General features: G+C 30.5%; 2 protein-coding genes and 2 long non-coding RNA genes across 21 annotated transcripts in view; 1 reads left to right on the forward strand and 3 right to left on the reverse strand.

Annotated features, from left to right (window-relative positions):
• The window catches only part of LOC123888913, a 38124-nt gene extending 30820 nt beyond the window's left edge, over nt 1–7304 (forward strand). For both annotated transcript variants that reach the window (XM_045938077.1, XM_045938078.1), the window contains exon 5: nt 6939–7304. In XM_045938077.1, coding sequence (XP_045794033.1) covers nt 6939–7205 — 267 coding nt within the window. In that variant the 3' untranslated portion in view covers nt 7206–7304. The remainder of the gene's footprint in view (nt 1–6938) is intronic.
• LOC123888915 lies at nt 206–6945 on the reverse strand. 17 transcript variants are annotated; one of them, XR_006802369.1, is made up of 14 exons: nt 6389–6945; nt 6278–6301; nt 6047–6073; nt 5698–5766; nt 5082–5157; nt 4736–4804; nt 4559–4641; nt 3744–3798; nt 3164–3247; nt 3045–3068; nt 1825–1954; nt 1628–1734; nt 1098–1152; nt 206–953 (listed from the first exon to the last, which is right to left on the reverse strand). It is a non-coding gene; the product is annotated as an uncharacterized LOC123888915 (long non-coding RNA). The 17 variants fall into 17 exon arrangements; XR_006802368.1 differs by having other exon boundaries at nt 1825–2010; XR_006802361.1 differs by having other exon boundaries at nt 3164–3250.
• A 988-nt stretch (nt 7305–8292) lies between the features above and the next one.
• On the reverse strand, nt 8293–12800 carry LOC123888918. Its single transcript, XR_006802373.1, has 2 exons — nt 9304–12800; nt 8293–8993 (listed from the first exon to the last, which is right to left on the reverse strand). It is a non-coding gene; the product is annotated as an uncharacterized LOC123888918 (long non-coding RNA).
• Nucleotides 12801–14748: 1948 nt separating this feature from the next.
• Nucleotides 14749–15660, reverse strand: LOC123892277. Its single transcript, XM_045942078.1, has one exon. It carries the CDS (start codon nt 15658–15660, stop codon nt 14749–14751), a length of 912 nt encoding a protein of 303 aa, XP_045798034.1.
• Between the last annotated feature and the right edge of the window lie 8529 nt (nt 15661–24189).

Here is a 24189-nt window from a genome sequence, read left to right on the forward strand (position 1 = left end):
ATTTGGAGCACTATACAACTTCACATGTAACAACACATTGAACTGGAAAATTAAAACTTTAAATTAAAAAAACACATAGAAGCGATATATAAGTTGTGTTTCAGACAGAGTAAATAAGCTTACCTAATATAATAATCATGAGGCACGTAAACTTCATTTAGAGGACCAAAGTAGTCAAATAGTCTACAAATTTTTTGGCCTGCAAAGTGCAAATAGAGTATTATAGTTGATTTCATACAGTTTTTGCAAAAATTTAAATAAATCATTTAAAAAATTATGATGAAGAAGACACCATTTATATAAAATTTCTTAAAGTTGGTGATGTAAAAGCTAACAAATTATCTATTTTCACTAATTCTTTCACTAATTGCATACAAATGATAGTATAGAAAATCATAAAAAAATAAGACCACAATTGAATGATATATAAGACCAAAAAAATAAAGCCAAAGAAACTGAAACAAAAAAACAAAAATCGGTGGTCTACTCTGTCAGCGACAAACGATCTATAGGAGAATCTGGAAGAAAGGAAAAATGCAATCAAAGCTATGTACCTCACCAACTCTCACTAAAGTAAGGAATTCAAATAATGACAATAATCCTTTCTATCTAAATCAAACTAAAAGTAATTAAAAGTATCAAACTATAAGTGGTCTACTTATACGGTGACTGAGGCATCACAAAAACACTATCCACAATGAAGTGTTTGTACTTTGTGCTACATTAGATGTAGTTGTATCGAATAGTACCTTTAATTTTAAGTTATATATGAAAACAAAGAACAAAATGAAAGAAGTGATGATCATTTCATGATGAAAAAAAAAATGGAGTGATTGATTATACCTCTGATGTAGTTGTGGTATTATAGAATAAAATATACCTCTGACGAACCAACAAATTTAGTATTTCTGCATAACCAAATAGCTTTAGAGATGCATAACCAAATCAATATTCTGCAAGAGAACCAATAACCAAATAGCTTTAGAGAATAAAAAGAACTGTAACTATAATTCCATAACAGTATCTTAGCTTGACTACTAATTCCACAACAATATCAAAATTGAGTTGCTACATTCAAATTGGTCAAATTCACTTACATATCAACTTCTCAAATTGAGTTGATATGATCGTTCACCTTAACTTTACATAAACCTGAAAAAGGGGAGCAAAGAAGAAGCTACATATAAGTAAAAGAAGCAAGCTAAAGAACAATTCATAATTACGCTTTGGCTAAGAGACTCTAATGCCATCTTTATTGGGTGAACTTTCATTCTATAAGCAACTCAGAATTAGTTCCTAGCTTACACACCTGAAATATTGATAAAGTTACTCAAACTATAGAATTCATGCAATTCAATTTCAGACAAATCTACTTCAACAAAACAAAACATCAAATCCACAATATAAAGCTAAATTCAAATCAGCGAGAACAGATTTGTCGCATTGTAAAACAAACAAACAACCAAACATTCAATCACATCACAAATTCTCAACACAAACAGCAAAAATCACAATCAAAATCAGACCAGATTCTTCTAATCACGTTGATTAGACTTTTTTTACTACAAAATCGAATCAGTCTAAATTTCATAATCGAACTCAACATCAAAAATTTTCAGGTAATTACCTCAACTCACGAGTTAGTCGAAGTTCAAGCTTCAAGTTCGAGCTTCCACAGAGGCGACCCCAGCCTTCTTTTTCCACGTCTCGATCTTAACAATTCAACCAATAGATCTAATATAATAAATAAGTAAGCGTAAATCAAAAACCTAAAACAGAATCGATGAAAATTGTATTGGTTAGAGAGAGAGAGTAGTAGGTTACCTTTGAAACTCACGAAAATCACTACTATTATCCCTTGTCGCTTCCTCTGTGGCTATTGAGTCTGATTAATTAACCGCATCTTGCCTAGAAAAACTCTGTCACACCTCAAGAACCATTTGACTAAAGATTCCTAGTGATTTTATCAATAATTCATTATTCATGCCCCAGAATCAATTCAACAACACTCTGAAAATCAAATTCTTCTCAGAAACATATAACAACCATAGCTAATGAATCGATAGTTACATCTAGTATATCAAAATTAACACAAATAAACATATACTGTAAATCTTTATTTCACAAATAAACACAAAATTAACCATGTAATGAAAAATATTATGATAAGAACATACATAAATCAGTATAATGATAAGAATATACAATATACATCACACTGGAAAAAAAAGATTGAAAAAAAAAAATTAACCATTATTATAAAATCTAACTAAACCTGGAATTCTGAAAAAGTGGTGTGCCGAGAAAACCATCTAAATCCCACTAACAACTCCTAAGAAGTAGGGATTATTGACTAAAAGATAGAAACAAATCCTAATAAATATGACAACTAACCAACAATATTTTCAACAGAAATTCTAAGTAGGGAATATTTTCAATAGTTTTGCATATTGAGACATTTGGTCAAACACTTTGTCGGTGCTCACTTTTACAATAAAAAAAATTGAAAATCTTATTTTTTTTGGTTGTCAATGAGTAAGTGACTCAATCTTGATTAAAAATTAGGCATGGACATTAAACTCTGTCCATAACCTTAGTTCCATTCTTAAAACTATTCATGTCAAAGTAAAATACTCTATAGTCTATATCAAGGTTGACCCTAAGTTTCTATGATTCTATAATTTAAACAACTCAATGTTACAAATTATGGAAAATTTGAAGGAACGATAATAAATTGCTAGTGAGCAGTGAAAGCTACTAAATTGATCACTGTCATTACAGCAAACATGTGATATGCTACTGAGAAGCAACAGCACTATCTTCTTGAACAACATTTTCACCTTCCAATATATGAATCATTTTTCTATCTTCCAAATGTTAAGAAAGACAAGCTCTGTATTTTTGCCATTCGGAGACACATTCTTCTTTGTCATACTCCAAGAAACTTACTCAAATTTAATTAGCACTATACTCTATCACATACTCAAATTAAAGTTCAGCTAAATACTACTCAAATACAATCAATTAAAGTTCATAAAACTTACCCAATGAAACCCTAATTTGTGAACCTAATGAACAAACAATAACATTCCAAAAAAATAAATAAATCAGAATATGAAATCAAATGATGAAATAAGGAAGGGATTGAGAAGCAAGTTGAAACCTTTCTATTTGAAGAAGCTGAAGAAACCTTTCTCCATGCTTATACATCAAATCCATACAAAAGTATCTTCATAAGGTTTTGTGACTTCTGAATCCAAATATACAAATAATAATCATGAAAATCATCTTCACAGCAATATATATTATTGATATCATATGCACATGCCTAACAAATAATAAGTGAGTTGAAACATTAATCTTTGATTTTCTTAGTTTACTACCTACTCAATTAAATTTAGGAGTCAAAAGAAGTCTGCATGTACAAAACCTATATTTTCCGATAAAATTGAATTATGAGATGAAAAAGAAAACAAAAACATAACTACTCAAATCTCAAACATCAACTAAAAACTACTCAAATTTATAGTTCAGAAAACTTAGTGAACTCATAAACATTTGCTATTGTTTTTGTGAAAAGTAAAAGAAGATTACAAACTACAAAGCAGATTATAAACATTTGCTTGTTTGTATGGCAATTAAGATACACCAAAAATTTGTGCAAAGAAGATTAGAAAGAAACTACAGTTTGATCAATAAAAATATGAAAACAATTATCATTACCAAAAAAATTAAGCTTTTACCTCTGACAATAATGTAGATGCACATGGACTTGCTCCAGAAACTTCAAAAAATCATCTAACCACCGGTTGAAACAAAAATATAATTGGTTAACTTGTTAAAGAACAAATAAATTAGGCAACAAATTAGAACAAAAAGCAAGTAAATAAAAAGGCATCTCATATACAAATAGTAAAAAAAAACGTTGAGAAAAGATGAAGCAAATTCTCATCACATTAGGAAGGAACCGGAATTGGGATAGTTGTTTTGATCTCCTAAAAAGTAGGGATTATTAACTAAAAGATAGAAACTAACCAACTGTATTTTCAACAGAAATTCAAAGAAAAAAAATAAATAATCAAAACTCATGAAATAAAGTAAGAGGGCGAGAGAGAGAAAGTGATTTGAATTTGAAATTTGAATTGAGTGCAGAGGAGTTTGCAGCAGCGTGAAAGTTGTTTCCTGCTAAAGTTGTTTTAGGTTGCAGCCTGAAAACGACAACACCCTTGACCCCTCAATTTGATAGTCTTCATTCCCTCAATTCAAATAAGATATTTCGAAATAAAGTAAACTAAAAAATATGATGGATCTTACAAAGTGCCAAAGTTTATGAACAAATATCTCAACTTCAGAAATCAATAATCATCACTTGACCTTTATCATCATACACCAAACACTGAAATCAATAGTTTCTTTCTAGCTTATTGTTCTTTCCAATAAAAGTGTGAAATAAAACATATGCATAAATGATGTACCAAAAAAAAAAGCATAAATGAAACCAATTTACATGTACAATCACAAAAAAACTTTCAACCCCTACACATGTCTATTTGCTTACCATGTGAAAGACTCTCCAACAACCTTTTTGGAAGCATTATATCACTTTCAACCCTTTTATGCAACCATTTATCAAAAGCTTTGCTGCTATAAATTATTGTGAATCAAACATATCAGATAGTTTATCAAACATTCATATTTTCACAAAGAATGACAACATTAGATAAAGAATTCACACCTCTACTTGGTGGTGATATGATTGAGTATAATTGATTATCTCATCAAGGACCAATGTTTTACCAATAACCTGAATAAAAAAGTCAAAGTCGTCAGGAATATATTCAGCTCATCTTATAAGAGATTTACAAACACAAATATTCACATGAGAAACAAAAACTATATTTAAAAGTAGTAATCTGAAAGTGAGAAATAATGCCATCACGTTGACCAAAACTAAATGATAAATTTGGAGCACTATACAACTTCACATATAACACATTGAACTGGAAAATTAAAACTTTAAATTAAAACAACACATAGAAGCTATATATAAGTTGTGTTTAAGACGGAGTAAATAAGCTTACCTAATATAATAATCATGAGGCACGAAAACTTCATTTAGAGGACCAAAGTAGCCAAATAGTCTACAAATCTTTTGGCCTGCAAAGTGCAAATAGAGTATTACAGTTGATTTCATACAATTTTTGCAAAAATTTAAATAAATCATTTAAAAATATATGATGAAGAAGACACCATTTTTATAAAATACCTTAAAGTTGGTGATGTAGAAGCTAACAAATTATCTATTTTCACTAATTCTTTCACTAATTGCATACAAATGATGGTATAGAAAAGCACAAAAAAATAAGACCACAAAGCCATCATTTTTTCCTATTGAGACATTTCCTCAAACACTTTGAGTGCTCACTTTCACAATCAAATGAGAGTTTTCAAATACAATGAAAGCTATGTAGTTCACCAACTCTCATTAAACTGAGGAATTCAAGGGATGACAATGATTCTTCCTATCTAAATCAAACTAAAGTAATTAAAAGTATCAAACTATAAGTGATCACTCAAACAATAGATCAATTCCATTGAAAATTAGAAATCTACTAATAAACAATGGTTTAACTACAAATCATAATAAGCTAAGCAAGTATACCTTTAGGAAAACCATCAAAACTTGGTTTAACTTACATCTAAATTATGGCACAGAGAATTATCCTTCCAATATGCACAATCTGCTACACCACCTTTAAGTAGTAGCTGTAGAACAACACAAAACAATCATGTTAAGTTCATGTCTTAACTTTACATTTGGATACACTGAAATTTAAGTTCCAAACAGAACAATTAAATCATGCCAAAATCTGATAGAGCACAAACAAATTAAGAAATTAAGAGTCATACTAAAACTAACAAATGGTTCAAAAAATAAGGAGAAATGAATAACTTGTGATGAAAAAAACAATAAATAATGGTGATAAAAGATTACACACATATTCAATGTTAAAGATTCATAAAAGAAAAAAGAAAAAGAAAAAACCTTTCGTTGGATTGGTGTGTTAAGAACCTGAAAAAATACAGAGCAACATAGCATCTATATGAGATTGGCAGCAGAATCAAATCAAACAAATAAAGAACAATAGAAATCAAACCATGAACTCTAATTTGTGAACCTGAACAAACAATAAATTGCAAGAAGAAAAAAAATCAAAAGTAGAATATGAAATCAAATCATGAACTTCCAAATTGACGAATCGTAAATTATCGTTACCTGAAGATTGCGATGGAAGTGAATCTGTGAGAAAAATAACATTAACTAATCATTAACGGTGGAAGTTAATCTGTACCAAAGTGAAAACAAAGAGAGAAAAAAAATTGTTACCTAGATTCTGGGAGATGAAGCAGAGAAACGGACGAAGAAATGAATGTTGAATGAAGGTGAAAGCAATGTTAAAGAATGTTAAAGAACGTGAAAGAAGAGGGAGAGAGAGAGTGTGTGATTTGAATTTGAAATTTGAATTGCAGCAGCGTGATAGTTGTTTCTTGATAAAGTTGAATTGAGGGCAGAGCATGTGAAAATGACAAGACCCTTTTGCTTCTGACCAGATTTTGTTTGCTTGCCATCCATGTGGGCTTTTTGGACCGGGCCTTGCATTTTCGATCCAGTTTGCTGGCCCTTTGATCATTTGTTCATCATTTTTTCCCTCCATTATCAAATTTGAAAACATTGCCTAAATGAGGTTAAAATTTTGTCTAGACATGAAACTTCAAATCCAATGTGGACTATCTTAGAGGATGACACTTGTTTTTTTTTGCTATTTAGTGTTGCTGATTTGTGTAGTTTTAAAGATGGGTGCATAAACTTATCTCTTGTTCATGAAATTTTGTTACAATCGGTCTGGATTCATTTTGTAATCTGTCTATGCATGCAGCTGGACTTTGAAGATTATAATCCGGATAAACCATATCCCAGGCCTCAACATAGTCTATTTTTCCCCCCCTCTGATGATGAAGAAGAGGACGAAGACCCTTGTGAGAAAAAGAGTCTTTTACCCCTTGTAATTAAACATTCACAGCTTTTCAAAACTCTTTTTCTTAATAAATGCTTCAAGTTATATGTGCCTTCAACTTATAGTAGTTGTTTTAAAAATATGTGTTATCTTCTATTTTTACTTTTGGTTTGTAACTTTTCAAACTAATTGTGATTAGGTACATTTGCTAATTCTCATCATGCTTAGTGAAAGAGATTTAAACAGCTTGCACACTTTGCTAATATCTTCAACACCAACTACAACCTACGAACCCTCCAAATTTTCTTACATACAAGTACTTGACCTACCCGCAAACGAAGTAATAGACAAAATAGATGCTACTTTTGCTCTTGCTTATGAGAGAAGCCCCTCATATATCCTTCGCCTTCGAATGTTGTCTATTCCAAATCTATTGGTCATTTAGTACTGAAGAAAAATGGAAATTCCAACACAGAGGATAAATTTAAAGCAAGGATGATAATATCCATTTTAGAAGCGGTACGAAAATTCTTAAGTGAGGGGACAACCGTTACAAAGAGAGAGTTATTTTACCATTTGTCGAACGAGTTCGATAAACAAGCTATATTAGATAATATGCTACATGACATTGCTATCATGTTGAATTGTAGTATCCGAAGTCTCAATATAGTGTCAGGAACAAGAGGTTTCATAATAGGAAATGTGATTTTTAAGACCAAGGGGGAGAGTTTTAATTGTAATATGTCACCAAAAGATATACGTGATGGAAACATCATATCATGTAGAGCTAAGTTTATTATGCTAGTTGAAAAATACACTGTTTTATCTAGGCTAGCTGAAGATGAGTTCCACAAGAAGTATGAGTGCATAATTATTACCGGTCGAGGTCAACCCGATGTGTTAACACGACAGTTTTTAAGAAAATTGAGCGTAGAGTACAAGCTTCCGGTCTTAGCATTAATGGACTGCAATCCATCCGGTATCCAGATAAAATCCATATTGGTAAAATCTGGATACCGGATGGATTGCAGTCCATTAATGCTAAGACCGGAAGCTTGTACTCTACGCTCAATTTTCTTAAAAACTGTCGTGTTAACACATCGGGTTGACCTCGACCGGTAATAATTATGCACTCATACTTCTTGTGGAACTCATCTTCAGCTAGCCTAGATAAAACAGTGTATTTTTCAACTAGCATAATAAACTTAGCTCTACATGATATGATGTTTCCATCACGTATATCTTTTGGTGACATATTACAATTAAAACTCTCCCCCTTGGTCTTAAAAATCACATTTCCTATTATGGAACCTCTTGTTCCTGACACTATATTGAGACTTCGGATACTACAATTCAACATGATAGCAATGTCATGTAGCCTATTATCTAATATAGCTTGTTTATCAAACTCGTTCGACAAATGGTAAAATAACTCTCTCTTTGTAACGGTTTTCCCCTCACTTAAGAATTTTCGTACCGCTTCTAAAATGGATATTATCATCCTTGCTTTAAATTTATCCTCTGTGTTGGAATTTCCATTTTTCTTCAGTACTAAATGATCAATAGATTTGGAATAGACAACATTCGAAGGCGAAGGATATATGAAATTATATGAGGGGCTTCTCTCATAAGCAAGAGCAAAAGTAGCATCTATTTTGTCTATTACTTCGTTTGCGGGTAGGTCAAGTACTTGTATGTAAGAAAATTTGGAGGGTTTGGGTTCGTAGGTTGTAGTTGGTGTTGAAGATATTAGCAAAGTGAGCAAGCTGTTTAAATCTCTTTCACTAAGCATGATGAGAATTAGCAAATGTACCTAATCACAATTAGTTTGAAAAGTTACAAACCAAAAGTAAAAATAGAAGATAACACATATTTTTAAAACAACTACTATAAGTTGAAGGCACATATAACTTGAAGCATTTATTAAGAAAAAGAGTTTTGAAAATCTCTCGACGAGAGTTGAGGATTCTTCTTTTTCTGAAAAGAGTTTTAATTAATATTTGTTAAATATAAGAGTGTGACAATTATTCGAGATAAGTAAATAAAAGACACGCATATATATATTTTTGTATTTTTTGCTATCATCTAAACATATAATATGAGAATATGATGTATAAATAAATAAACTTAATGACAAAGAGATAAATAAATAGAACAAACAAGTAAAATACAAAAATAAAATAAAGAAAAACAAATAATTGAGAAATGGAGAGGGTCCTCTCTCCTGGGCCCGAGGTTTTATGTTTTTTTGTCAAAATAAATAAAAATAAATTATTTTAACACTAACCTATTATTATTATTTCTCCTCCTCCTAAACCCAGATCAACAAACCAGAGAATGGATAGCTCCCGAACTTACCAACGCGAGCGTGAGCTGAAAACAGATAACACCGCAACCCTTCTTTTTTCGGAGATCCACAGTGGTGGTGGACTCTTCTTTTTTCGATTTCGCCTCCCTCGTCTCTTTTCTCTTCTCTTTCTGTTCTGAATGGGTTGGTGATGGATTATGGTTTCTGAGTTTGCGGTTTTGGGGATGTTACGGTCACAATGATTTTTTTTTTTTCTTTTAAATAGTCCAAGAAATAGGGTTTGGACATTGCAAATCTGGTACGAGGATGATGGACTTTCATGAGTTGAAAAATTTGAATCCCCATTTGGGGAAGAAGACAAGCAAAATGCAGAGAAAAACGTGACTCATATATGTGAACTTTTAATAATACCAAATATACCCTTCACACTTCATTTAGTATTAGTTTCAGGCTTCTGTACATTAAAAAAGAGAATTGCTCTATGCATAATAACTGCAACCAACAAATTAGTTCTATCATCTCCTAACAAGTTTGATACATCGCAGACAACAACATATTGCAGAGACTGCAACAACAACAATAAATATTTGTGAGCCATTCTTGCATATATCTCTATTTTTCACTCTTGATTTTGATTCTTATTAGTTTATTATTATGTTTTCGGTCACTTTTTACTTGCTATATATCCTATTAGGTTGGCAATGTTTACACATTTAGTACATCAACTGTGGAATGGGAATTATTTATTACTTGCTTTGACATGAAAACATATATAAAGTTACTATACATAATACAGTGGTCTCAACTTTATCATGTGTATTTTTTTCCAGCCACTTATGGTTACCTAAATTAACAAGAGTAACCTCCAATCCATCATCTAAATCCTATTCTCTTCAACATTCCTTGAATTTTGTGAGCCATTCTTCAATTACTCTTAATTTATTATTTTGAAGATATAGTGCTACAAACAAACAAGTATAACCCAATAAAAACAAATATCAAATGCTATGCGGGATAGTCAAAGCATCTCCTAATTAACCCATGTACTAATACTAAGACTTATGAAAATTGCAAGTAAAACATTCACAAGAGTGATTTTCTACTTTTTAAGTTTTTCTGAAATTAAATTTTATTTTGTTACAAAATTTATAATTACTTGGTATCTATACTATATTATTTTCGGTTTTTAGCTTTTGCATTTCCATTTTAAATGTCTCCTTTTGCATGTCTATTTTAAATTAGCACAAATTATTACTTAAATTAGATGTACACATCTAAAGTATACTTTTAATGATATTGTCGCGGTGATTTTTGGACGCCAAGCTATTGGTTAGCTTTGGTTCTCAAAAAATGATTCACCACCGAACTTTAATTTATCCAAGGGAAGGGAAAAAGATCGAATAAACCCAAAATTAAATTTTTTAGAGATTAAAAGGTTCGGGGGTTAGTTATACAAAGGGAAGGTATTAGCACCCTTCGTATCCGTAGTACTCTACGGGAACCTCTTGTGTTTATGTGTATTTTGTGCTAAAAAGGATTTGCTTGTAAATAATTGTTTATAAATAATTGGGATAATGAGAAGAAAAATAAAATATGTATTTTATTAATTTTGATTTGGGAAGACGCAAGGTCTCTTGCACTACGTACCCGTTAAGGATCAAAATCTCGTAGTTCGGGGTAAAAATTGTAAAAATGGTTTGTTTGGTTATTTTTTTAGGAGGAAAGACGAATTGTCATCTTAAGTTTTAAACTCCTTTTAATCCACCACGAACGTGTTAAAATGGGATTTTTAATTCATAATAGGGAAGGGCTCTCACTCGGAATTCATGATCGAGTATGCCACTAACTCTCCTAAATGAAGAAGAAATCACATTTTCCATTGTTTTAATGTTATGGGGAATATTAGAATTTTCGACCATGGAGATGACTCACGTCTAAACTTTTTTGGGAAAAGGTTTTAAAACTAAAAGCCAAGCGGCAAAAAAGAGTTTGAATTTGTTTTTATATTTTTTAGTCTCTTTTGAAAAAAATATTTAAACATGCTTAAGTGTATTAAGGCATTTATTTAAAAAAAGAGAGTTGGAAAAATCTCTCGACGAAAGTCGAGGTTTATTAGAAAAAGATTCTTTTTGAAAAGTATTTTTTTATTTATTTGAAATTTTTTGTTTTGTTATATGAAAAAGGGTATTATCATTATTTTAAAAAAGGGTATTATTTTTTAGCGTCGATTACTCAGACCACAAGCCATCCGGCAAGAAATCCAAAGTAACCGGGGAGTGGAAAGTCATCCGTCCAACCACTCCATTTCAAATCCTCTTTAGAACAAAAACTTTTTATTTTGAAGGGACAAGTAAAAAAATGTAACGCGAGGCTAACGAAAAAATATTTATTCCCTTGGATAACAGATAATCATACAACACATATTTTTTGCATTTTTTACATTTAAACAAAAATAATAAATATCATCAAGAAACATGACATATTTTTGGCATTTTTGGCAATATTAATCATGACATGTAAGGTAAAAATAAATTAAATGGCATAAAAAAAATAAAAAGAAAATTTAAACAAGGCAGGGAGGGATAAACAGCAACATAGGGGGGTGCTGATAGTAGATCTGGGCTTAAGCCCAAGATCCAAAAGAAAAAAGGCAAAAAAAAAAAGAAGTAAAAATGGTGGAAAAACCACCTGGGGGATTCGAACCCACCCCCTTAATCAACCCCTAGAATACGAAAATAAGCACGGAAAGTTCAAAAGCCTCACCCAAACGCAGATCGGAGGCAGTTTTCAAAGTCTTTCTTTTCTTCTTCTCTTTCGCTCTAAACTCCTTCTCTTTCTTTCTATCCTCTGTTGTTTTTTTGTTTTTTTTTCTCTTTGGTTTCGATGGTTGAAAAATTGTTGGTGGTGGGTTTTGATGGTTGTTGTTCTTTTTAGAACGGTTGAAGAGGAAAAAAAAGGTTTGTTTTGCTGTTGTGTTTGAGGTTGTGGCTGTGGCTTCTGTGTTAATGAAAAGAATTAGGGTTTTGTTGCTTGTTTTTGTTTTGCAGGTTGCGGCTGTCTTCCCCTCTTTTTTTTCTCCCTGATTTCGTTTGGTTTCTGTTGTTTTATACCCAAATGTCTAGGGTTTGTGTTGATGGAAAAGGGAGGGTTTGACCTCAACTTTCCAATGCTAAGAGCATCAGTTTCAAATGGGAAAAAAAAGACAGTACTCTGAGTTTGCTGTTCAGTTGTTATGCAGGGGTTGTTTTAACGTGTTCCTCTTGTCACTGTGGTGTTGCAGAATTTTTGAAAAAAAGAAAGAAGGGAAGGGAAAGATCCTTTCTGGGTTGGAGAATTTGCGTCTGACCTTTGCTGTTCTTGGACAATTTGATTTTTTTGATTTTTTTAATAAAAAAGATAAATAAAATAAAATGAATAAAAAAAAGCAAAGAAAAACGTAAAGAAAGAAAAAGAAAGAGAAAGGGTTTAGAAAAATAAAAAAATAAAATAAAATAAAATAAAAAATAAAAATAATTAAAAATAATAATAATAATAATAATGTTAATAATATTGATAATAATAAAAAAAATAAGAATAAATAATAAAATTAAACAAAAAGAGTACTTGAACAAAAAATGAGGTATTTTAAAATACCTCTCTGCCGAAATTTCGTTTGAAAAGATAAAGACTATCCCGGACAAAAATGTGAATGACGTGGGATCTTAAGTCAAAAATTGGGGTATGACAGATATCCTTCTATCAGTTAAGTCTAATGAATATAAATCAGAATCATCAAACTCTCATTTATTTAGAAACAATTATATATCATTTAGTATCTACTTTTTTTAACTCTTATTCTAAACCACCTAAAATGTTTGCTTAAATTTAATACTTTGTCAGGTACAATATTAATATTAAAATGGAAAATAGAAGAACTCAACAATCGAGGGAACATCAAAGAATTGTATGAAGCTTTTTTAGAGTGTCATGTCTTTTTTATTTCAATAATAGAATAATCTAAATTAATGTAAGCAGTTTTAATTATTAATGCATGAGTACAGACATATGCAAATGGAAATGTGAGGTTTCAAAGTGAAAGTGAAAACTATGTGCTGGAGTTAGAGGTTTTTTAATGTGCTTAAGTCTACTACATACACTGTGCTTATTAAGCTAATCATCATTACTCTCACTCTGATACAATACAACTATTTTATAGGTCCAGTAAAAATGTCATCGACATGTTAAATTATGATCACCGTCGCAATCCTTGATATTATTAAAATACACAAAGTTTAGACAGAAATAAACACGAAACGAAAAGCAAAAAACTAATGGGAGTAGCTTGTCTTATTCAATTGTATTATTACTGTTATAGATAACATAAGAAAAACTAGCTTGAAATATATGATCATATTTGCTGTGAGTTTTTGTTTGGCTTCTGAATGTTATCTATAGGAAATTGTTTTGAAACATCTGATATTGCTGCTCCAGCAACTGCCGGGGTCATGGATTGATACTGAGAGGGTGCATTTGCATTTGAATGTTGTTGTTGCATTTGTGTAGAGTATACTTGTTCTTGCATAGCTCCGCCATAATCATAATCATAACCATAAATAGGGTGTGGTGGATGATGAATATTTTGAGACAAAGTCATATATTGCTGCTGAAATTGGTTGGAAGGTATTTGAATAAAACCAGAATTTGATGCTACAGGAGCTTTATAAACACTTGGATTCACTTCAGGTAAAACACTTTGTGGCCTTACTGAGGCTACTACATTTGTGTCAGCTATATTGGATTGCAAAGCCATGTTGTATGGTTGTGTAGATCCAAGTCCAATAGGCATCACATAAACCGGGAACTGATTAAGTTGTTGGTGTGATTGTGGTGCATAATAAGAGTAGTATGATGATATTGGCACTTGACCTGTACTTATAGGACGGTGAATATAGACAAATTGATGTTGATATGTGGCAGGTTGTTGCGGATTTTGATCCGGTTTTTGTTGGGGTGAGACGTGTTGGGAAAAACCGGCATAGAGAAAATAAAAGAACGCAATCAACAACACAAGAATATAACGTGGAAACTCCAAACCGGAGAAAAAACCACGGTCGTTGTCAAAAACGACAACCAGAGAATAAACACTATGTGAAAATTGTTACAACACATAGACTACCCTCAACCTTCCTTTGGCCCCCAATACACCCACACTCTCCAAAGCAAATACCTAACTACATCTCTCAACCCTCTAATACAAGAGTACAAGAGAAAAACAAAAAAGTCAGATATAAGCTTAAAATGCTACTAACTGGTGCAATTATAAACAAAGAACTTAGGTCCATTATATAGCCTTGATTCCCCATTGCTTCACCATTCTAAGCGATGTGGAACTTCTTCAATATAATTTCTTTGATCTTTTTTTTCCCTTCATTAGCAATGTGGGACTTACATTGCAATCAACCCCAACAAGACGTAAGTAGAATTGTTTAGTTGTTCCTCTTGCTGATTTTGATCACTTTTGACCTGTGATTGCACAAGAAAAGCATCATCTTGCTTCACGTTAGCCACTTTTACATCGTCAAAGTTGTTATCCTCCTGCTGTTGCTGCTGCTCCATCTCAACAGGCCTTTGTTCATCAGCGCGAACTCGTATTTGAGGAAGATTATCAAATGAATAATTAAACATGTTGTCCTCCTCGTCCACAGGTACAGAATAATCCACATCAATTAAATGCTCCTTGTTAACATTATTATTAGTATTTTCATCGTTGCAGCTAGAAGCACTCGCTTCATAATCATCAAGGTTGAGGAGGCAATTATCAACAACTGCAGCGGAATCAGAAACAACTCGAGAGAGAATCCCTGAGTTGTTGAGAGCTTCCACGAACCACGAATGATTAGAGTCATGGTGGAGAGTGTCCATGGAAACAGCAGTTTCTGGTTTGGAGAAAAAGAGGAACAATCTAAGTCGAGAAGGGGAGGGGGAAGAGTTTGAAGACAAACGATCATACTCTTCGATCATATTTTGGAGGTCTTCATCGGTTGAAACAGTGATGAGATTGTCAAGGTCTTCATCGGGAAGATGGTACTTAAGATTGAGATTGAATGATCTTCTTCCATGAAGGAGATTGCAAGAGAGGTGAGCACAGAGGCGTGTTAAGGATGAGTGGCGGTCCACGGCCACAATGCGAGTGTCTCCACCTACATAGTAGAGGGAGTTGTCACGTGGCATGATGTGGCCGCCGTAGCTGCACAAGAGGCGGAGTTTGGAACCAGGCACGTGTGGGAGATCAGTTGTCTCATTATGATAATGATAACGAGGAGACGATACCACTGCTGCCACTGAGTTAGGATGCATTATTGTGATATGGGGGGGGGGGGGGGTAATGGATCCATCACATATTAGTGAATGAAAACTATGGAGGAGAAGGAGTGTGTTATTTTGTGTGATTTAATTCTTGTAGATAGCATATATATCATACTTTCATATACTAAGCATCATTGCAAAATGCAAAGATATAACATTGAAGTAAGTGTAGCACGTGCAGAACTTTGGTTTACAAAGTTGCAGAACTTTGGTTTACAAAGTTGCAAACTTGAATGAAGTTGGGAGTGAAGTTATTTGTCCCCTTTGAATTGGCCATCCCTTCACCAAAGAGAGTGTAACATAAATAACTATATATATTGGAGAGTGTAACATAAATTATTTGTCTCGTATATTTTACTCTCTCCGTCCCATTTTAAATGACATATTTGACCATTTCACACACTTTAATAAAAGTGCATAAATAAAAGATAGAGAGTTGTACAATTACTAAATTGTCCTTACATTTTCCATTACTAGTAGTAATGATTAAATTGGTTGAGTATGCCACACATAAATAGGGGCCCACATAAAGGGTAAAATTGGAAAAAATGGCTTTGAAAGTTGTATAGATTATTTATTTTGTGACAAATCAATGTCAAAAAAATGTCATTTAAAATGGGACGTAGGAGTATGTATCAAAAATAAAAGTGTGTCCTGTTTTTTTTTTTTTCTCTTTCATATATACGTAAAAAAAAAAATTGTTTATTGATTTGTTTTATGTCCTTTTATAAAAAATTATGAAAATTTTATATTTTGAAAATACTCGTCGAGACAAATCGAACAACATCTTATATGCTAATATTTATTTTTATATATTAGTAAAAAATTACGATCAAAATAAATTATATGAATAGTGCACACGATTTCCAAACGACCAATAAAAAAGAACGGATAGAGTATTAAATAATGTGTTTTTTTTTTAATTATCAATGATAAATATATGTCCTGTGTTAATTTTGTATACCTAAGGGCTTCTCTATAGAATAGACTGTTCCCAAAGCTAACCCTTAAAAAAAATTAACCTTTGAGAGATTTCTATAATGTAATAAATATGATTGCAAAAAAAATTCAAAATTTCGAATAATACATATGAGTTGTTTTAAAAGTAGAGACTAAAAGTTGCGACTAAAAATATTTAAAAATTAACCTTTTGCGTGAGAGATTTTTATAATGTGTCTGTCGAAAAAATTCAAAATTTCGAATAATACATATGAGTTGTTTTAAAAGTAGAGACCAAAAGTTGCGACTACATATATTTGAAAATTAACCTTTTGCAAGAGAGACTTTTATTATAATGTAATAAACATGACTGCGGAAAAAACACAAAATTTCAAATGATACATATACGACCGAAAATATTTGGAGGACCGAAACTTGTTAAAATTATTTATAAGGCCTAAAAAAGAAATTTAAGATTCTTATAGGGGCAAAAAAAATCCTATTTAAATATAATAAGTGTTTATTTTAGATTATATAAATATGTTAATTTAGATGATTAATTATAATAAATTAAATGGGTAGGTTAGAAAAATGATTGGGCTATGTGGCCAATTATGGTATAAGGAAGGGTAGAAAATTTTTTTTACATGTATCTCGTTTTAATAGATTTACATGATTTGGATTGTATATGGTTAAAATTGCATTTATTTAAAACTGTACAGAGTCATTTAGTTGAATTATTTTGAAACTTTTTTTTAATTATGCTCAAAATTTTGGGACCTAAAACTGTTACTTGAATTATTTGACCCTTGGGCCGGCCTGAAATCAACACTTTTTTTTTTAATGAATGATCAACACTTATTTTAAAACTAAGAGCATCCACAATGGAGCACTCCATTTTTTAGTACTTAAATGGTCTCACATGGACACATCATCAATTTATTATTTTTTTAATAATAGTACCTAATAGGTACTCAACCCCTCCAATGGAGCATTTCTTAAAAAGTTTTAAAATTGGTCCCATCAATAACTTCGCATCATTACAATATATTTAATAATCTATTTTATAATATAAATTGATTGAATTAATGATAAAATTACAAAATTAGTATGGTCTATTTTTTTTATAATTCGAAAAAATAATTAAAATTCAAAATTTAATTTAAAATAATATTGCCAAATTTTAAGAATTACATAATTAAAAAATAATTTAAAATAATTAATAAAATGGTAATTTTGAGAGGAGTAGAATCCTTCAATTTGGTTTTTATTTATATGATAAGAGTATTTTTTTTTCCAACGGTAAAAAGAAACAAACAATGACTACCAACGGCTATATATGGTTGACATTAAATTTTTATGCCAATTTAAAAGTTATGATTTTTTTTATTTTTTGAATATATTAAATAAAGTGGGTCCCAAAAAAAGAAGAGAGAGATAGTTCTTATATTAGAATTGATATCTATTAAGTACTAAAATGTGTTGTGCTCCAATGGTAGTACCTAATAGGTACTACACCATTGGAGATGGTCTAACCGCAAGTAGTTATATGAACACTCTCTCTTTATCTCTATGGCATATGTGAGCTGGAGCTGTCAAATGGGCTGCCCAGGCCCAGCCCAGTGGGCCAGACAATATATATGGGTTAATTTGGCCCGGCCCAGTTATTGGTGGGCTACACATTTATGAGTTTGGCCCAATACGTATGAGCCATGTGGGCTAATGGGTCTGACTTGATCCATTTTTTTTTTCCATTTATTCAATCTTTTTTTACATAACTTTGATGTATTAGTTGCTTATAATTATCAATTTTATTGAGAAGATATATTGATATAAAGATTTAATTTATAATAAAGAATTAAATATAATGACCAATTTAACAATTTAATAGAGTATAGATTTTTTCCTAGAATAATGCTAGCAATACACTCTTTAACAAACACACTTCAACACACTCTCTTTTATTGGTTGAAATTCACATGAGTCCCATAAAAAAAAAGTGGACCCATATAACTTTTATGGGACTCATATAAATTTTAACCAATAAAAGAGAATGTGTTAGAGTGTGTTTGTTAAAGAGTGTGTTGCTAGCACTTTTCTTTTTCCTAAGATATTCATAATTTAAGAGACTCGTGTGAGGATAATTCTTTTTAAATTTAAGTAAAAGATAATTTAGAAATCCATTTTTAATATTCAAGCAGTGCTCTAAAAAATCAGAACCAGCCCTACTTATAACTCACTTGATACGGTCGCATTTAGCATGCACAAATCTAAAATTTGTGCACCATGCACAAATTTAGATCAACAATCGGATCTTGCAGTTACATTACATCTTATCATGTGTCTCTCACACTAGATCTAACCAATCACTTCTCTCAACATTTTTTTTCCTCCCAATGCCACATTATCATCAACCTCAAACACCCAAAACAGCATCACACCAATTTCTAAATTTATTTATGGTTAAATTACTCCATCAGTAAACCACATACACCTCATTTTATTTCACTTCCTCTTCATCTTCTTTCTTTTCCTTCTTGATGTTCATAACCATGTTCAATGACCTTTATAATTTCAAAAAAAATCTCGAAAATAAAAAATCAAAATAGAAATTTTCAATTCTTTGAGCATAACCCAAAAAAATCAAAACAAAGAAAATTAAAAAAAAAAATGAAGGAATTTTTGGAGTTTTATGAAGGAAATTTCTGGAAAGTAAACCCAAATTCTTTTCCATAAGTTTTCTTAGATCTATAAGATTTTTTATCGGTATATGTCAACAATAAACAACTTCTGGGTTCTTCCTTGCTATTAAAATAAACAACTTCAATATTATCAAACTAAATTTCTGAAAAAAGAAAAACGAAATTTGTGAAAGAAAAATCACAGACAGTGGAAGGAGAATTATTTCATGAGTCTGAGGATTCAATTTGAGTTCTTCCATATGAGGTTTTCATTTCAATATTTATAAATTGTGTTTTCTCATGGGTTTAATTTTCAAGAATTTGCTTCATAAAGATCCAAAATTTCATTCATTTTTTATTTTCTATGTTTACGAGTTTTTTGGGTTTTGTTTAAGGGAATGAAAAATTTTAGATTTAGATTTTTCATTTTCTGGAATTTTTCTATGTATAGATGATGATGAACATAAAGAAGGAGAAGAGAGAAGAAGATGAAGAAAAGTGAATGATAGGTGTTAGATTTGATACTGACAGACCATGCTAAAAATATGTTCCTTATTTGATCTAATGGTCAACAATTATCTTATAAAGTTGTGCATCCATGCACAAATTTAACAATTTGTGCATTGTAAATGCCACCGATCATTAGTTTGGTTCTTATACCTTGAGCATTAGGTCGAGTTTATTAACAAGTTCCCTAAGAATATTAGTTAAGCATGCACAATATTTCACATTGAAATGAATAATTGTTAAACTTTAAAAATATTGAATACACGAACTTTTTAAGTCAAATTTTTTATATTTGTTTTTAAAACTAGCATTTTATAATATAGATAGATGCACATTTTGTACCTTATGTATTTCTACTATTCAATTATTCACCAAGTTTTATAAAAAAAACAAGTGAATAGTTTAACCGGAAAAGATGGAACAATGGCATCTCCCAATCCCATCATGCAGGCATTATCAAACTTTTTTGTTGATGCAAACTAAACAAAGTAACTTTGGCATGTAATAATACTGTAATAAGCAGAAAGAAAGCAAAAAGTTTTGCATGATTAATTTACTTTTGCAAGGTTTGTAGTACCATTCCGTTCGAATCTAACTAAGGCCAGTGTGATTTTGCTGTTTCCATGAATAAGAAAAGAGAATTACATAATCACCCCTATTGTAGAGTGAGTGGGTCTCATCTCACTTCCCCCTTGAAAGCGCGTGAGTTCAAATGGTAGGCATCGAGTATTGGAAAAGTGAAGAAAATTGACGCTCCCACAGCGCAGAATAAATACAGCAGACAAACGTAGGCACAACGTTACACAAAAACTCGAACCTCTTTTTTCGTTTCTTGTCTTCATTCCATAATATAAAAAAGGGTCATGCTAACCGGTGCCCCCCGGGCACTGGTTAAGGAAACCGAAAAAAGAAATTTTAAAATTGAAAATAACATTTTTTAGATTTTTGAGGCGTTGACTGCACAAACTTCAATATGATATTCATCGGTATCAAATTATACGTCACTTTATATTATCAATAAAGTATGTAATATTATTTTTTTTATTATATTTTTAACTATTTATTACTCTTTTTTCTTTTAATTATTCAATTTATTTTTGTCTAATCATAAAGTAAGAACAATTTTGTAAATTAATTCATAATTTTTTTTTCATACAACATTAATTATATTTCTTAATACGCGTAAAATTATCAAAATAACATATAGTATTGTGGTATGAAGGGAGTACTATAGTAAGAAAAAGGAAAATGTTTTTTTTTATGAAGCAAGGAAAATGTTCAATAGTGTCTCTGAACACCGGTTAAAGATACTTGGAACTGCATATTTAAAATATGAATAATGTTGTTTTCGATGCAAAATTTGCCCTTTTTACCCAAATAAAAAAAAATTGAAAGAAAAAAATTAACATGTAGACTTAAGGCATTTATTTTCTCTGGTCTTTGATATAAGAAAAATTTTACTTTTTACTTTCTCCGTCCCAAAATATAAGAACTCATTGACCAATAAAAAAAATTATTTTTGCATTAAATTTGTCAATAATGTGCATTAACCATTCCTTAAATCTAAAAAATAATTTTTTTTATATAGAGAACTACAAGAGAATATTAATGTATCAAAAACAGAAAGTTTGTATTAAAGATGTGTATTTTATTTTATTTATTTAAAGTAAAATATTGCTAAAAACCAAAAGAGGTTTTCCTGTGAATTTTCCTACCGATTTTAAGTTTAGGGACTAAAATGAAAAGATTTTAATATATAGGGATGAATTGCTAAAAAAAAGATACAGTGACTAAAAACAAAAACACACAACTTACAGAAACCAAAAGACCATTTAAGTTTTTTTTATATTTTATTTTATTTATTTTTTTAATATTTGTAGAATCTTTAACATGTAACCTTTAGAGAGAGGATCCTAACTCATCTTAGTATGCCCCTATACTACTTCTATAGTACTCCTAAATGATCGATTGGTTCTTCTTAAATCTGTCTTGCTATATCGCCTTATGTTTATTTCTTTTCTTCTTCAAAACTCTCGCAAGTATTATTTTTTCATTGAATCCTTATTTATTTATTTATTTATTTTTTGGTAGGGTGGAAGTGAGGAGACAAGGAAGATTAATTGGGTTAATTGGGATAAAATGTGTTTATTTAGACAAGAAAAGTGGTGGTTTGGAACGGAGGTTGGAGAGTTTAACATTTTGCTTATAGGAAAATTTGTGGTGGAAGATGTTAGAGGAAAAAGAAGAATTGTGGTATAAGGTGTTGGTAGCCAAGTATAGGCCGGTGGAGGATGGTTTTATTTTAGGGGACTGAGTTAAGATATCTGTTTGGTGGAAAGATGACTAGTGTAAGAGTGATGAATGACTTATTTATGGGTAGATTGGTGAATGGTAATATTAGGAGTGATGAGAAATAAAGAACATGCTTCTTTATTTTGAAAGAACAATTGGTTGGAGGAAGGGTCTCTTAAGATGAGATTTAACAAATTATTTTCATTATCTATTAATAAGGATGTGTCGGTGGCTGTGATGAAGAGGTTAGGTTGAGTTGTATCCCAAATTTCGTTTTTAGTCTCAGTTTTTAAGTCAATTTATGTATACTCTCACATTTTTAATGAGTTTTTGTGTTCATGTTAATAATATTATTATGCGTCAAAAAAATTGTTAATAATATTATAAGAATTTCTGCTAGAAAAATTTAGAATTTTTTTTTATCAAAACATTAATTAAATATGAATTTTTAAGCGCCAAAAACATAAAAATCATATTTAATTCATCTCTCGTCGTAAAAATTTAAACTTTTGCAAGAAAATTTTATATACTCCCTCCGTCCCAAAAAGAATGACCCATTTTGAATATATGCACTATTCATATATATTGTTTTGACCATATTTTTCTACTAATAAATAAAAATAAATATTAACATATAAGATGTTGTTAGATTCGTCTCGATGAGTATTTTCAAAATATCAATTTTTTTTATAATTTTTACTATTATACAATTAAAGATATTAGTCGCCAAAGTTATGCATTGGCATGCGTGTTTCGGTCAACTGGGTCATTTTTTTTGGGACGGAGGGAGTAATATTTTAAATATGATCGTGGAAAAAAATTAAAATTTTGAATGATACATAGGAATTGACTTAAAAGTAAGGGTTATGCTAAACAATGTCCTAAAGGCACTTATTAAACATACTAAAAAAGTAAAATGAAAAATAAAGTTAATGTTCAAAAGATGTCTTTTTATGTTTTTAATGTGTTAAATGCACAAGTTTCAAGATAAAACTTCTATATTAGTATGCTTAATTAGTGCTCCAGGGGCACTGTTTAACATTTTTTTAAAAGTAAAAGACCAAATATTGTGACAAAAAGTATTTAAGGGACCCAAACCTACTAAAAAAAATTATAGGAATTAAAAACAAAAGATATTTAAACTTATTTAAGCCTGATTTTTTGAAGATAAAATTATATTTTTAGCGTTTTAACTTAATTTGAGGTAACATTTTAGTTTTTTTTTTCATGACATTCTAGTTCTAGTTTAATTGTGACTAATTTCAAAGATGATATATGTTAGTCTTTTTTTTTCATGACATTATATTTTAGTCTTTTTTTATTGCCATAATATTTGTATGAAATTTTCATTATTATTATTATTATTTTTTTGATAATCAAAATTTTCATTATTGTTTAATTGTGACTAGTTTCAAAGATGATATATGTGTTTAACTAACACTCACTAATCTTGGCCGGGAACTTATGAGCCCACGAAGTAAATTATACTGTTTCAATTGAATATTAAAAGTTACTATCCCAGTCACAAAATAAATGTCATATGACATATTTTAATCATGTATATCATTCAAATAATCTACTTTAATGATATTTTTTTACTAATATAGTATAAACATAAAGGTTAACATATTTGATAAAATAAAATAAAGGTTAAGTGGTTAACATAGAATAATACTATATTTATTAGATTTGTCTCAATTTATACTTTGTAAATATCAAATTTTATAATTTTTAATAATATATAACTAAAAATAGTAACGATAATATTTTGGCTTAATTAGTTAAATGGTACCTTAAAAACATTTTAGAGTGATCAACTACACCAATTGTTCGATAGTATAATGGTGATTGATGCTAAATTTGGTAGAATATTTGATAAAAAAATTGATTTCCGAATCAGATTAGATGGTTCAGTGAGCCAAATATAATGATAAAAAAAATAAAAATAAAGTGATCACTACTACACTTATTTTTTCAAAAAAAAAAAAAAACTACAACACTTATTTTAACATGGAGATAGTCCATAATTCTTAGCTCAACCGACAAAAATATGTCAAAATTATTAGGTTAAACATCGTGACCCGTTGTTTGAACCCGATAT

The sequence above is a fragment of the Trifolium pratense genome, linkage group LG6 (assembly GCF_020283565.1).
Source record: "Trifolium pratense cultivar HEN17-A07 linkage group LG6, ARS_RC_1.1, whole genome shotgun sequence".
Taxonomy (NCBI): Eukaryota; Viridiplantae; Streptophyta; class Magnoliopsida; order Fabales; family Fabaceae; genus Trifolium; species Trifolium pratense.

Bases quoted from the DNA above. Each gene is read 5' to 3' on its own strand.
- LOC123892277 (XM_045942078.1), bottom strand. From the start codon at position 15,660: ATGCATCCTAACTCAGTGGCAGCAGTGGTATCGTCTCCTCGTTATCAT.